The 12,861-nt window shown below is 37.3% G+C and overlaps 1 protein-coding gene across 6 annotated transcripts in view; it reads left to right on the top strand.

Annotated features, from left to right (window-relative positions):
• The window catches only part of ERC1 (ELKS/RAB6-interacting/CAST family member 1), a 269,449-nt gene that overhangs the window by 170,061 nt on the left and 86,527 nt on the right, over positions 1 to 12,861 (top strand). For all 6 annotated transcript variants that reach the window (XM_056515238.1, XM_056515211.1, XM_056515230.1 and 3 more), the window contains one exon: positions 3,022 to 3,182. In XM_056515238.1, the coding sequence (XP_056371213.1) occupies positions 3,022 to 3,182 (161 nt within the window). The remainder of the gene's footprint in view (positions 1 to 3,021; positions 3,183 to 12,861) is intronic.

Here is a 12,861-nt window from a genome sequence, read left to right as displayed (position 1 = left end):
GTTCTTCCTTAAAGATAAGCTGTCATCCAGTCAGGTCACTTAAGGCCTTGAAACAATGAACAAATAAATCTCAGTTGAAGTTCTCTGCTCAGAATACATGAAGACCTTTCTGGCCTGTCTACAGAGAACTGAATCGTGGCTAAGTCCCAGACAGAGATGCACCTTGTTTTACAAACTCTCAGTTGAGCAAAGAGAAAAGAGTTGCAAGAGTTCACTCTTTGCATCTTCTGAAATGGGTGGAGACTTTCTAGCTACAACTGACAGGGCACAAGCTTACCCACAGCTAAATCGAAAATGTCAACAGCACGTCTCTGAAAATGTCTCACCGTGCCAAGAGCTCTGGTTTTGGCAAATATTTTTTCTTTATTATATAATTAGCTGCTCTCAGGAGACAAAATTTCAAGGGTAGTTGTGAAGTTTTTTTGTATAGGTTATATTAGATGTGCATTGCAAGTAGTTTGCTTCCAGTGAATCTTCCTCTGTCATTTCTCACTGGACTGCTTACTGGGACAGGTCTGCACTCAGATTCAGAAACTGCCAAATAAAATGTTTTGTTTTGTACAAGTTTTCTTGAAATAGACCCATGGACTATCTACAGCCTGATGAATCTGAACAATGAGGTCTTTGCTGTGAAGACAATCATCACTATTTTGGTGAACTTTGTCTTTAGTAAATTGCATGACAAATGGTCCTTGCTGGAGAGCTTGGAAGGTAATGACAGTTCTGTAAATCAAGTTGTTGGCACAGTTTAAAAGCTACTTACATTCCAGCCATTCCTAATACATGATTAGATCAATTTTCTGTTGGCCTGCAAAAATACAAACTATAACCTAAAAATTAAAAGTTATGAAACAGAGCAATGAGAAAAAGGTAAAGTACCTGCAGTAAGCACTACTAGGAGATTCTCTGCAGAGTTAGCCCTTGCCACCTCTCCCTAGGAGCCTTGTCCCAGACACCAGGCTCCAGTCTCCTCATGTCTTCCAAACAGCTCAGAGTTGTCACACTACACATCTACATCAGGCAAAGCAGTCCTTCGGTGTTAGCACCACAGACCTTGATGGCTGGCAGTGGGAGGAAGCCTGTCAGAAATATTTCAAACCTGATTATGGAGAAGATGTTGCTTCAGAGGTTGTTTTATCTTGGCAGCTGACAGATTGACACAGGCCCTTTTGACTGTTGCAGTTGGCTGGGGGCTTGTTGATTTGAGATGGTTTTCTGTTCAAGCCCAGGGGTTTATAGTTGGCAAGCCTCTTTTCAGTTTAAAGGAAAATGTCTATGTAGGTATTTCTGATCCACACACAGGAAGCAGAAACTGATATCCTAGCAGCTGATGCACAAGTGCTCCTTCATTACCTCACCATTTTTCTAAGAATCAGTTTCCATCCTAGTAGTATTTTTGCTGTTCATAATTTCTGCAGTTCTTCTTTGCATTCTTTCCTGATATATTTTTTCTATTTCATTTTATAGAGTTTTCTCTTAGTTTTAAAAATTCACAGATTTTCTGACCTTGTTTTGCACACTGAACACTAATAAAACAGTGAAACTTTGGTTATTATGTCCATGCTTGCCAGTTTGGACTGCTTGTCACTGAGGTTCTCCTTTGATTTGTTGATTACTAGATTAATTATTGGCTGTACATTTGAATAGTTTATGATAATTGCATATTTTGATTTCTTTCTTTAGTTTGCTAAGCATAAGAATTCTACCTTTTGGCAGCTGCATTTGAAGGGAAGTAGAAAGGCTTTCTGTAGTAAACACTGCACCATGTTTATGCTAGATTTTTATAAATCTAATTCTCAATTGCAATGTTTCTTGCTCTGTCACTGATTGAGGATGAAAACCACTTTTATTATTCATGTTTGTCCTGAGTCATTAGCTCTGCCTTCACAAGTACAGAATTTATTAAAGCATGTTACATGTTCCCTCCTACACCACCTGTATAGCAAATGACATACTCAGCTCTCCTTGTAAAAATATGTAAGTAGAAAATGAGCTTGTTATAAATTCAATAATTCACATTCAGGATGCATCAAAAGTTAACTGTTATGGAAGGATATAAAGGCAATATAGTGCTGTATTTGCATACTAAATTTACACAAATATTTCATTTTGTGCAGCAGTAGCATCTGAGTTTCTCCTGTTGAAAACATATAATAAAATTATTTATCAACATTTGGTTGTGATGGAAAGAGAAAACCTACATGGATTTCTCATGTCAGAAGTCAGTGGAAGTAATGTGTGCCATTGAGCTGTATTATAAAATTACTAAAGCATATCCGGAGATTTTTTAATTCTGTATGTAGCTGGATTTAAGCATGTTGTGATTTTGCATGTTAATTAGTTTAATAAATTAATAAATTTTACCTGAGACAGAACTTGTTCCAAGTGCAAAATAAAATAACTCTTCATTTGTGTAAAATATTTGGCAGAATTTATAATCATGTTGATTCTAAATCTTTCCAGTTTGCTGAAGATAAGAGCATTGTTCTGCTGTACTTGTCTGCCATCAGCAGCTCTTTGAATGTCTTATGTTGCTAAATCCCTACACATGCCTAAGAGCATTGTTCAAATGGTATTTTCAGGGAAGTAGCCTCACATCTTCATGGGAACCCATTCCTCTCCCTGCTTTAGAAATGTTACCTTTGTTCTTAAAGTGCACATGTAGTTTCTCTTCAGGCATCATTTACAGTGAACATTTTTTATCCTTTTGGTGTATTATCAGTGTGTTTCATTTAATACCTTGCATTTTTGTGGACCAGCAGGCCATCCTCTTATCCCTGTGGTATATTCTCTTAAAGAGAAATACAGAAGAGTTGAAGGTTTGTATTGTAATGGTTATGTTGCAGTCACCAAACTAAGTTAATTCCCAAGCTGTAGTGCTGCTTTGATGAAGTGTAGACATCCTGTCCACTGGATGGTGCCTCCAGCCTGCACAAGTGCTGAGTAGCAGCATTCAGAAAGTTCCACCTGGTCTCACTGCATAATTTTTCTCTCCTCCTGTCTTCTCCAAAAATGTTTTAGGTAGAAGAGCTGATGATGGCTATGGAGAAGGTCAAACAGGAGCTGGAGTCAATGAAAGCCAAGTTGTCCTCTACACAGCAGTCTTTGGCTGAGAAGGAAACCCATTTGACCAACCTACGAGCTGAAAGAAGGAAACATTTGGAGGAGGTCCTGGAAATGAAGTTAGTGTTTTCTTTTATTATTTGTAGGCATGTTTTATTGATGTCTCTGCATTCCTTTCTGATCCTTGTTGTTCTGAAGACAGCCCCTGCATGGATATGTCTCTGCAAATATCAGCTGTCTGTAATCAGTCAAGCATTCAGAGGTGACTTCTGGCCAGGGATTACTGACATCACTTTCACACTTCCTCTAGAGCTGAAAAACATTTCTTCTTTTTGATTGTTTACAGTAGATTTCTATTATTTGCACAATAGCATCTTCAGAGATCCTAAGCATCTATTGGGACTCAGTTATTCTATGTCTAATGAATGTGCCATCTTGCTTTGAGCAGCCTATGACTACTTCAAGGTAAGGTGCAAGGCAGTGTAGCAAATGACAAAAAAAAAAAAGAGGGAGAAGATGAACATAATATCAGGTGTTTGTAATGTTAAAATCAGACTGCAGATGTCTGGTCTGGTCAACTATTTTTCAAACTCATGCTGGTGATTCATTAGCACTGGAGCAGTTTGAAGTTCCCTATCAGTCAAACTTTTCTAATCGTCCTTATACAAGGAAGCCTGGATAAAGCCAAGCTTTGAAGAGGTAGGGAGAAGAGAGGGATTAGATTTCTCAGGCTTAAATACTTCCTAATTTCTGACTGTGCATTGCAGATAAATAGTTATCCTTAGTTTAGGGAGACATGAGTCCATTTACTGCAATGATGGATAGTGCTGCCAGCAGTTCATTAGAAACACTTTCAGTTGTTTAGCCAGCCCTGAAGAGAAGGAACATTTTTATTGGCAGGACTAGCAGTGGTTCCTCCACTGTGGTTTTGTGAGCCATTATTTATTTATTTAACTATTCTACACTGGTCTCTTTCCTTTCCTTTTTTTTTTTTTTTTTTTTTTAATGAAAGGATAGAAAAACAGCTGTTACAAAATGGAAAGAGGTGGCTTAGATCTTGAAACTTTAACTTAGATGTGCTGTGTAAAGTGGGCCAAGCCTCCCCAGCTTCATATTCAGCTTCAACAGTTTGAGCTAGACCTGGCATAAGGATGTTGGAAGACTGCAGTACTTAAAAGCCACACTTTTTATTTTTAATAAAAAAATTTATTGAGCTATAAATTTGACTGCCTTGAGAGTTGCTGTATTGGGGGATGGGAAGAATAGCTCTTTAGGTGATGTGGGAATCCAAAGCAACTGGAGATGTATCCCATATCCAATCACTTGACAGTACTTTCTTCTGCCAAACTGCTCTGCCAAACCTTCTCATTAAAATCTACACACAGTATGCTGTATATCCTGAAATGTATTTGGAATTGTGTAGATCCTTTAATATAACTACTCACTTCTAAATGATGACCTCTCTTAGCTGTGTAAGTTATTGTTGGAAAGTTTTTGTACTGAAATGTGGTATCAGGGACTGCATGAACTGGTAGATCCATTGTACCTCAGAAGGAAGAAGAACACTGGAGAGAATGGTAATGCTGTCAGCACATGGAGAGAAAGATGGAAAAAGCATTACGTTTGTATAGTTAACTAGCTGAGCATGTTTTAGTCATAGCTAGTCTGTCTTAAAGTTCTCTAAAGCTGCCAAAGGCATCCAAACTTCAGAAATTCACCCTCACCATGAGGCTCTGTTGCAAACAATTCTCTACTGAGGGCTCCCAGTCAATTAAGTCTTTTATATACAGAAACTCCAGTATATTCTTTGTTGCCCTGCTTTCCCAGTCTATGTCTTTTATGAAAAGCAATCATTTGTTTTCTAGTTTTGCAAAAAGTTTCTCATGTTGTTAAAGTATTTACTGCAATTTCAACTGAAAAATAACAGTAACAGTAGTTGAATGAGTGGTCAGTTTTGTGAAGGAATTTTGGAGTTCTTATGGAGAAAAGTGGCTGTTGTACAGATAGTGTTCAAAGGGATGGTGAAGTGATATTGTTTCTTAAGTTTTAGGGCATGCTTCAGTGGGAAAAGTTAGAGGTGCTCAAAACCAGCACTGATTAAATTTGAGATTTGATAGAGGTGTAGATTTAACAACCTAGGCCCTGCAGTCAGCCAATGGGGCTGGGAAGCAGACAAGAAAAATTTCATAGGAAATGCAGCTTTAGGAGGTTCTAGATATGGGGTGAAAGAAAGTGTTAAAGCAACAAGGGGACTCCAGAAAGTTACCTCTGGGTTTTAATAGGAAGTTGTTAGATATAATGCTAGCAAAAATACATGCTTAAAATACTGTTTCTTAGAGTAAAACCTGTGTTTATTACTAACTCTGTAACCGTGAGAAGATCATTTCACACACCTTAGGGAATACTGTGGCACTAGAATAGCTTAAGTGTGAACTATTCCAAGCAAGAAATTTTACTCCTTAAAGAAATACTATGTATTTTGATGCCCTCTTCCTTGAAGTTTAATATTTTCATTTTCTTTAAAAAAACTTTATTGTGAATAATTATGACAGAGGCAGATAATGGTCTCTATTTATATCATCAAACCTGATCTACTGTAGAGAAATACTAGTGAACTGCTAGGATTTTTGTGTTGTTATGTTTTCTTTAAGAAGTTCTAGTGTTTCCATCATTCACAGCAAATCTTTTAAATTAGGCAGGAATAAAGTGCTGTCTACAGAGAAATCTCTGTTCTTTGTCCCATAAAAACCTGCTTAGGCTGAGCTGAGTTATAAACTGTTGAAAATCACCAGTTTTACTTTCCTTTTTTTTTTCCCTGGTGTTGTCAGCAAATTTTGGCAGTGTGTGAAAATAACCAAGCACAAACAGTCTAATCTGAGGCCGAGCTCATGCAACTGCCAAATCTGTAGCAGTGGACGCTGCACTTATAGGGAAGGGGAACAGACTCTGTGTCTGCATGGCTTTTTTTATAGACAGCCCTTTTGTTATGGTCAGAAGGACCAGAAGGGTCTTCCTAGTCATGTGCTTCAGGATTGAAAAGTCCCAGTTGGGGCATTTCTCAAGCTGTTTTTTCAGACCTGGAAAACTGTCCAATAGCCCTTTCCTGAATTATGCCTTCTCCTGCTAATTGCAATTGCTGCTAGCCCTATAATTCAAGGTATGCAGACTTACATAATGGAGTTGGCACTTCAGAGTTGAATCTTTCATCCTGCTGGCTCACAACAGAAGGATTGGTAGTTGTCTGAGAATAATTTACTGTCCTCTTATTTCTTGAAAAGTAATCAAGGATATTGCAGATAAATTTATTGTTATCACAGAAAATAATTTATGTTTCAAAATCAAGCTGTCAGAAAACATCTCTTGATTTCTTGTCTGACTGTACTTGAGTAGTCTTTTGAGTATTTATTACAGTAGTTTCTAATGACATGAATTCATGCCACAGATAGTGTTTCTTTGGTATGGAATGGAGGTGGTGATCAGAAATGAGCCAGGCCTGTAGTTTAATGAGGCTGTTTACTGTATGCTTTTCTTTCTTCATCTCAGAGCTGGAAGGCTTGCTGAGAGCTACAGGAGGGCTACTCATAAAAATGAGATGCCAGCCTGTGCAGGAAGGCTGTTCACCCATATCTCTGCTACAGTTTTCCTGCATGATATGACTTAAGAATATTTGATAGCTGGAGAAGTCCCCATCTTCATTTTCTGGCTCTCAGATGAAAAATACAAAGGCATGCACATGAACACTCAGAACTGAAAATGAAGTCAGTGGAAGCTGAGGCTTTTTATCTTCTGAAAAGTTCATCTTCCCAGCAATAAAGCAGCATTGTCTGGAGGTATGAGTGTGAAGCTGAAGTTGAAAGTAATCCAAAAGAAACTGATTAATTGACACAGTTTATTTGCCAGAAAAGTAAAATCAGTTGATCCAAAATGAGGTGTGAAGTAATTTCAAGCCCTGCAAACAGTTTAACCAAACAAAAATACTTCAGGTTGTGTGCACCCATGGTGAACAGAACTGAAAAAACGAAAGTATCAGTGTCCATCCAACAATAACTTGTCAGCTCATCCACACATGTCTTCTTGGAAACTGAGGAGTTTCCTGGTCTTTAAAGAAGTTGTGGTTTATGCATATGGATTATCAACAGTCCTTCCATAGTTTGAAATCCCTTTGTGTTTGTGGTTGGTGTCACAAAGCAGCAGCACGTTACCATCACATCAGCAAGGTGTGGCTTTCTGACTCTGTCATATTGAACTGGGCTTTCAGCTCCAGGGGTCACTTGATGTGTCAGACAATCATGTGATGACAGCAGTGGTGCCTAAACTTCTCCTGTGACTGCTTCATGTACACTTAAATAAGCTGAAGTCCCACAGGGGGCACTCTGTGTCTGTAGGATTCACTGTCTGGGGCAAAGCTGAGCAAGCACATCCGTGTCAGTCCCTTTTTCCTTCTATTAGCTTTGGAATTTTCTTTTTAAAATGTCTTTCTGGGCACACTGTGAAAATTAACATGCTATTGTCCTGTTATCATTGTTTTGTCCTTTTCAATTTTGTTTTGTCCTTTTTAAGCATAAATATTTAATCATATCTGTTAATTTTAATTCTTTATTGTCACCCCAGTAAATTGTAACTACTCAGTTGAAGTAGTCTGAAATATGAAAAATGATACATTTCTAATTAGTAAACAGTGTAGACCTCATGTTTAAATAATTTGACACAACTGACCTTGGAACTGCTGTTAATCTCCAAGTGAGTGGTACAGAATTCAATAGGAAAGCTGAAATACAGCATGCAGATATATTGTGTGTCATTAGAGGCTCAAGTTTATTGAAATATCTTGGTTACCTGCAAATTTGGTGTCTTTTCCTAGTATTTTTTTTAAGTTTGGGTGAAAAATCAAGAGAAAACATAATCTCCTGTGCACTTTTTTTCTCTTGGCAATTAAGGAATGAGTCCTGTTATCCTTCCTGTGCTGTCCTTGAGCATTCTGAGCACTCTGAGACATGAGTGTTCTGGCAGCACTGTTTCCAGTGCAAGTCACACTAGCTGGCCTGAATCATGGAGGCAAGCAGAAGACTTTAGCCCATTTTTGGACAGCAGTACTAAACTGGTCAATCAGATGTTTCATATAAGTGAATCTTGAATTTCAGAGTGTCATAGAGTGATAGAACTGCAAAGCAAAGGCATGAACCTTTAGCAAAGCCTGTATGGACAAAATGTTCCATATGAGTACACACAGAATTAGATTGTTGTGGTCTGCTCTGTTTCTTTAAGTATTGGAAAGTTATATTTACCTTTTCTAACTGGTTTGTTTTTACTCTTCACCCACCTTGAAAATCTTTCCCTTCTGTAGCTTTTCAGGTACTAAAGCCTTGGCAGTATGTCACAGTCCTGTTCTGTCTTATGATAAAACCCCTGTATCTCATTTTATCTTGAATTCTATGGTCCCTGAGAACAATCTTGCAGATAGAAAGTACTGTACTATCTTAATGAGCCATGACAGGCCTGGAAGCAAAACCAACTGCTGAAAACTACACCAGGTGGTGTTAAAGAGGTTTGCTCCACTCAGTAATTTCTAAAACTATTGATGTTGTAGGGAGGAGGTAAAGGAAAGAGGTTCAGTCTTTAACGTCTGGAGAATTTAGCTGCACTTTGCTTTTGTTCCCATGCCTTTCTGTGTGAGATTATTTTTCTGGATATATTTTTCCAGGGACTGAGTTTGGTGTAAGTGATCCCTTCGGTGGCATAGTTTTCTAGATGATGAAAGAAAATTAAACCTCTTTCAAGTCAGAATGAGATGTAGGGGTTTTGTCATGCTTTCATATTCTGTTAAGAGATTGTAACAGTCTTATAGAAATTGCTCTGAAAGATCTCATCAATAGAGATCTTGGCATATATATACACAGAGTACTAAAATGTATGATTATTATAGGCTTATAGAATCCTGACTCTAGAGGATGACTACCCATCTTGTTTTTTCTCAGTTTTTCTAGTCATTATTGCAACCTGTCTTAGGGAACAGGTGCAGCACAAGAAAAATTCATGTTCTTTACTGCCCAGAGGGCATAGTGTTAGTAAAAATTTGGTTTAATCATAACCTGTATGCAGATCATGTTATCTAAGAGAAAAGAATTATGTTGTTTTTTTATAGATAACCGAGTGTTAAATTGGTGGAGGAATAGAGACAGACATACAGAACAGATTGCTTGTAAGATAGCTCTAAGGGCACCAATATACTGGCTTCTGCTAATTAATTCTGTATGTCTTTATTTTGTATAATTACACTTAAAAGTTCTGTAAGAAGGAAAAGTATCTGTTCTAGGGAATCTGTGTATTTTTCTGTTGGAAATGTGAATCCTTCACGTCACTTAGTTCTAGAACAACACTTGACAAAAGGACATTTCCAAATTTTCTGTGTGCAAAGACATTGCTTGTGTATAATTCTATATACAAGAAGCATAAATATGACTGTGATTTTTGTTCTAGAATATGCAGGAGTGTTTTGGCTCAGGGTTGATAGCAAAAGTAGATTTCCTGTGCTGGCTGTTTCAGCTGCATGAGTGATTCCTGTCGCCATCCCTAATCCAGCTATAAGATTCTGGGGCTTCTAGGGGTGTTACTGAGCTAAACCAAATCAGGCACTTTTTACTTTCTGTTAAAGTCAAAAGAACCATGAGTTCCTTAGGGTGCTTTTTCCTCTTTTATAAACATGAACTGTAAATAGTAATGCATATAAATCAACTCTGTGAGCACTACATATTTCATTAAATGCAGTCAAGTTGCGGGTTAATAGAAGTTCCAAGTGAAAATATTATGGTATCTCATTGCATATATTGTAGATTTAATGTAGTGTGAACAATAGTAGCTTTGAGCAATTGTAAATCCCATCCGGATATCATCAACATAGTTCAAAATACAGGGAGGGAACTCACAAAGGGTGGATGTGCTCACATGGTCACTCTGCATGTGCAAGTCACCCTTTTATTGCCTTTAAAATAACAGTGGAGCTTTGCAGGGTGTAGGTGAGGCAAAGTCTAACTCCAGTCTGTTTTCTGGACTGGAACAGAAATTCCTTTTTTTAAAAAAAAAAAGGAGTGAGGTCAATTTGCTTTAATTACAGAAATAACCTCTGAAGCAAGTAATTGCTTCCCTGCAATCCTGGAGGACAACAAGTGGGAATTGAGTAAGAAAAACTGGAGAACTGAGTCAAGTTGTTGGCAGTACATACAGTCTTTGTCTTTAAACTGTATGGGAATATCCATGATGGTTTTTTTGTTTTCTTCCCTTCCCAAACAATACTTTTGATTTCTTTGAGGCAAAATAGGAAGTATCATCTGCAGGTCTATGGAATATGGAGAAAGCTCCATAGCAATAGGACTCAGGAATTGTTGGTTTGGGTTTGTCTGGTGATACTTTGTGTGCAGTGACGGTGATTCCATGTAACTGTGGTCCAACACATGAAAATTCACCATAACTGTTCATTTAGAAATCCTGAAAGCTGATACTAAGCACTATGAAAGTGTCTTTCTTTGAGGTATGATGCTGTCTCTGCTATGAAGTCAGTTCTCCCCAGTTCAGTAGTTCTATAATAGTTTTCTGCAGATTGCAGGATACTACCTTCCTGTACTAGAAGCTAGTCCATATAGGAACATAGGGAATTTTGAAAAATCATTTGACACAATGTTATATTTGGTGTTGCCTAAACCCCTTTTCAAGCCCACCTCAAGCACTAAATAGATATGGCTGTAGCTTTCCCTAGAGCTACAGCTCTTTTTCAATTTTCTGGCACTCTACAGCTTTAAAATTCATGTTGAGTTGAAAACTAAAGGATCACACTAGTTTATTTCTACTGTGTAATCTAGGAATCAAGCTTTGCATATGAAGTTAAACTAAATTATATAGTTTGTATATGCTATACAATCGACTAGTTTGATCATTTAGTTTAATGTCATGAATAAAAATTTTAGCCCACTGAGACTGTTGCGAAGAGATAACAACTGCAAGTTCCTTTCAGCAGTGAGGTATTTCATCAGAAAAGGATTGGAGTAAATGGTCAAAGATATATGTAAATGTTTAGAAAACAGTAAAGTATTGAATGGCAGAGAAATTAACTTGTTGCAACTAAATCATGACAAACCAGGTGTCCCCTTATGCCAAGTCATAGTTTTGGTAATATAGCAGGCTTGATCTCAGGAGGATTTGTGTCATCATCTCACAGAACTGTCTCATCAAGAAGTAGGGATTGTATTCCTTATTCAGTCACTATGAAGTGAATAAGTAGGTAGCTGGAACAGAATAAACAGTAGTTTACTGTTGAAATGAAAAAACTCAGTCCCATGATGTCCTTAGAGGACTCTCTCAAGCCTGCTAATGTTCAAATTGTCCATAATGAGTGTTCAGGTGGTTTGGGGAACAAGATGAGAATTCAAATTGATCTCAGTAAAGTGAAGAGGGGTTCTAGGAATGTTTTTACATCACAAATACTATGATTTTTTTATCACAAATAGCTTAAATAGAGCTGAACATGCTTTGGGGGTACTTCAGGTGAAGTTGAGGATGGAGATTGTTATCTAGCAGGTTTTGTGATTCTTCAGCACAAGTCATATATTTTTCTTACTAATGGCTGTAAGAATGAAAAATGTGTCCTGTAAAAATGTATTAAGTGCCTGAGCTTCTTCCTCATGTGATGTGGGCTCAGTTCTGTCCATCATTGATACTATCTTTGACTTGCAGATTCAATTTCTGAAGAGAAACTTTTGCTTTTGTAGGTAATTCATGTGGAGCACGTTCCAAGGAAACTTCTTTTTTATAGGAAGGAATAAACAACAATTCAATGTATTGGTTCAAGGTAGCTGCAAAAATTTTGCTGCCTTTCAAGCCCTCATTAGGCAGGAAACCTAAAAGAGTTAGGACAGGGACATCTTCTTATATTTGGAAAAAGACTTTATCTCATCTAGCCACAGTGTCATCAAAAATATTAATAATGCAACTATAAATGTTAGTATTTTTCACTTTAGTTCTTTTGACTAAGTATTTTACATTTCAAAGTCATAGTTTTTTAATAAAAATGGAGAAATGCCATTGTTGTTCCTCAAAGGAGTAAACTGAAAAGCAAAATGTGAAGTGACTTGTTCACCCATGGCCAGAGAACTTCAGTGATGTCAGGAATTAAAATCTGAAGGTTCTGGGTTTGTAGATTTTTTGATGTCTTAACAGTTTGAGACACAAATGTTTCATGGGAATGTTGTGCATGTAAGATATATAGTCCTTCATGTATTTCTCTCTTCTAGTATGTTCTCATACAGATCCTTTCTACATCCTAATTTTTTGTTTTATATGTCTGTACCTAAAGTTGAGTAGCATTTCTTGCAGCTTCAGTGCTGTAATTGGAGAGAAGCAATCTGTTCTGTTTTGCTGAGCTGATCTTTGGATTTCTCTTGCTTACTGAAGTCTCATTGCTAGTAAGGGCTCTGGTTTTGAGTTTGAAAACTAGATTAATTTAGCCAGAAGATGTTAATTTAGAAGAAAAACAAATACATTTTTGCCTTGCCTTTAAAAATATGAAGCTTGCTTTGGACTGCAGTTTCATAGGTTTTGTGACAAATGAGGCAAGAAATAAATTGGCAAACCCCCTATGTCCAAGTACAGTGGTACAGTGTGCTCTCTAATTCTCAGCTCCAAAGATCTCAGCAAAGGCCACAAATTAAACAAAGTCAAAATTAATCAACTCTACAATCAAAATACAATTATTAAGGCTTTCATTTACTACAAAGAAGCAGTTGTGAAAGAGGCACTGGAGCAAGTTCT

The sequence above is a fragment of the Oenanthe melanoleuca genome, chromosome 1A (genome assembly GCF_029582105.1).
Source record: "Oenanthe melanoleuca isolate GR-GAL-2019-014 chromosome 1A, OMel1.0, whole genome shotgun sequence".
In the NCBI taxonomy this organism is placed as follows: Eukaryota; Metazoa; Chordata; class Aves; order Passeriformes; family Muscicapidae; genus Oenanthe; species Oenanthe melanoleuca.
Note: the sequence above shows the minus strand (reverse complement) of the source record. Positions and strands in the feature narration are given on the sequence as shown.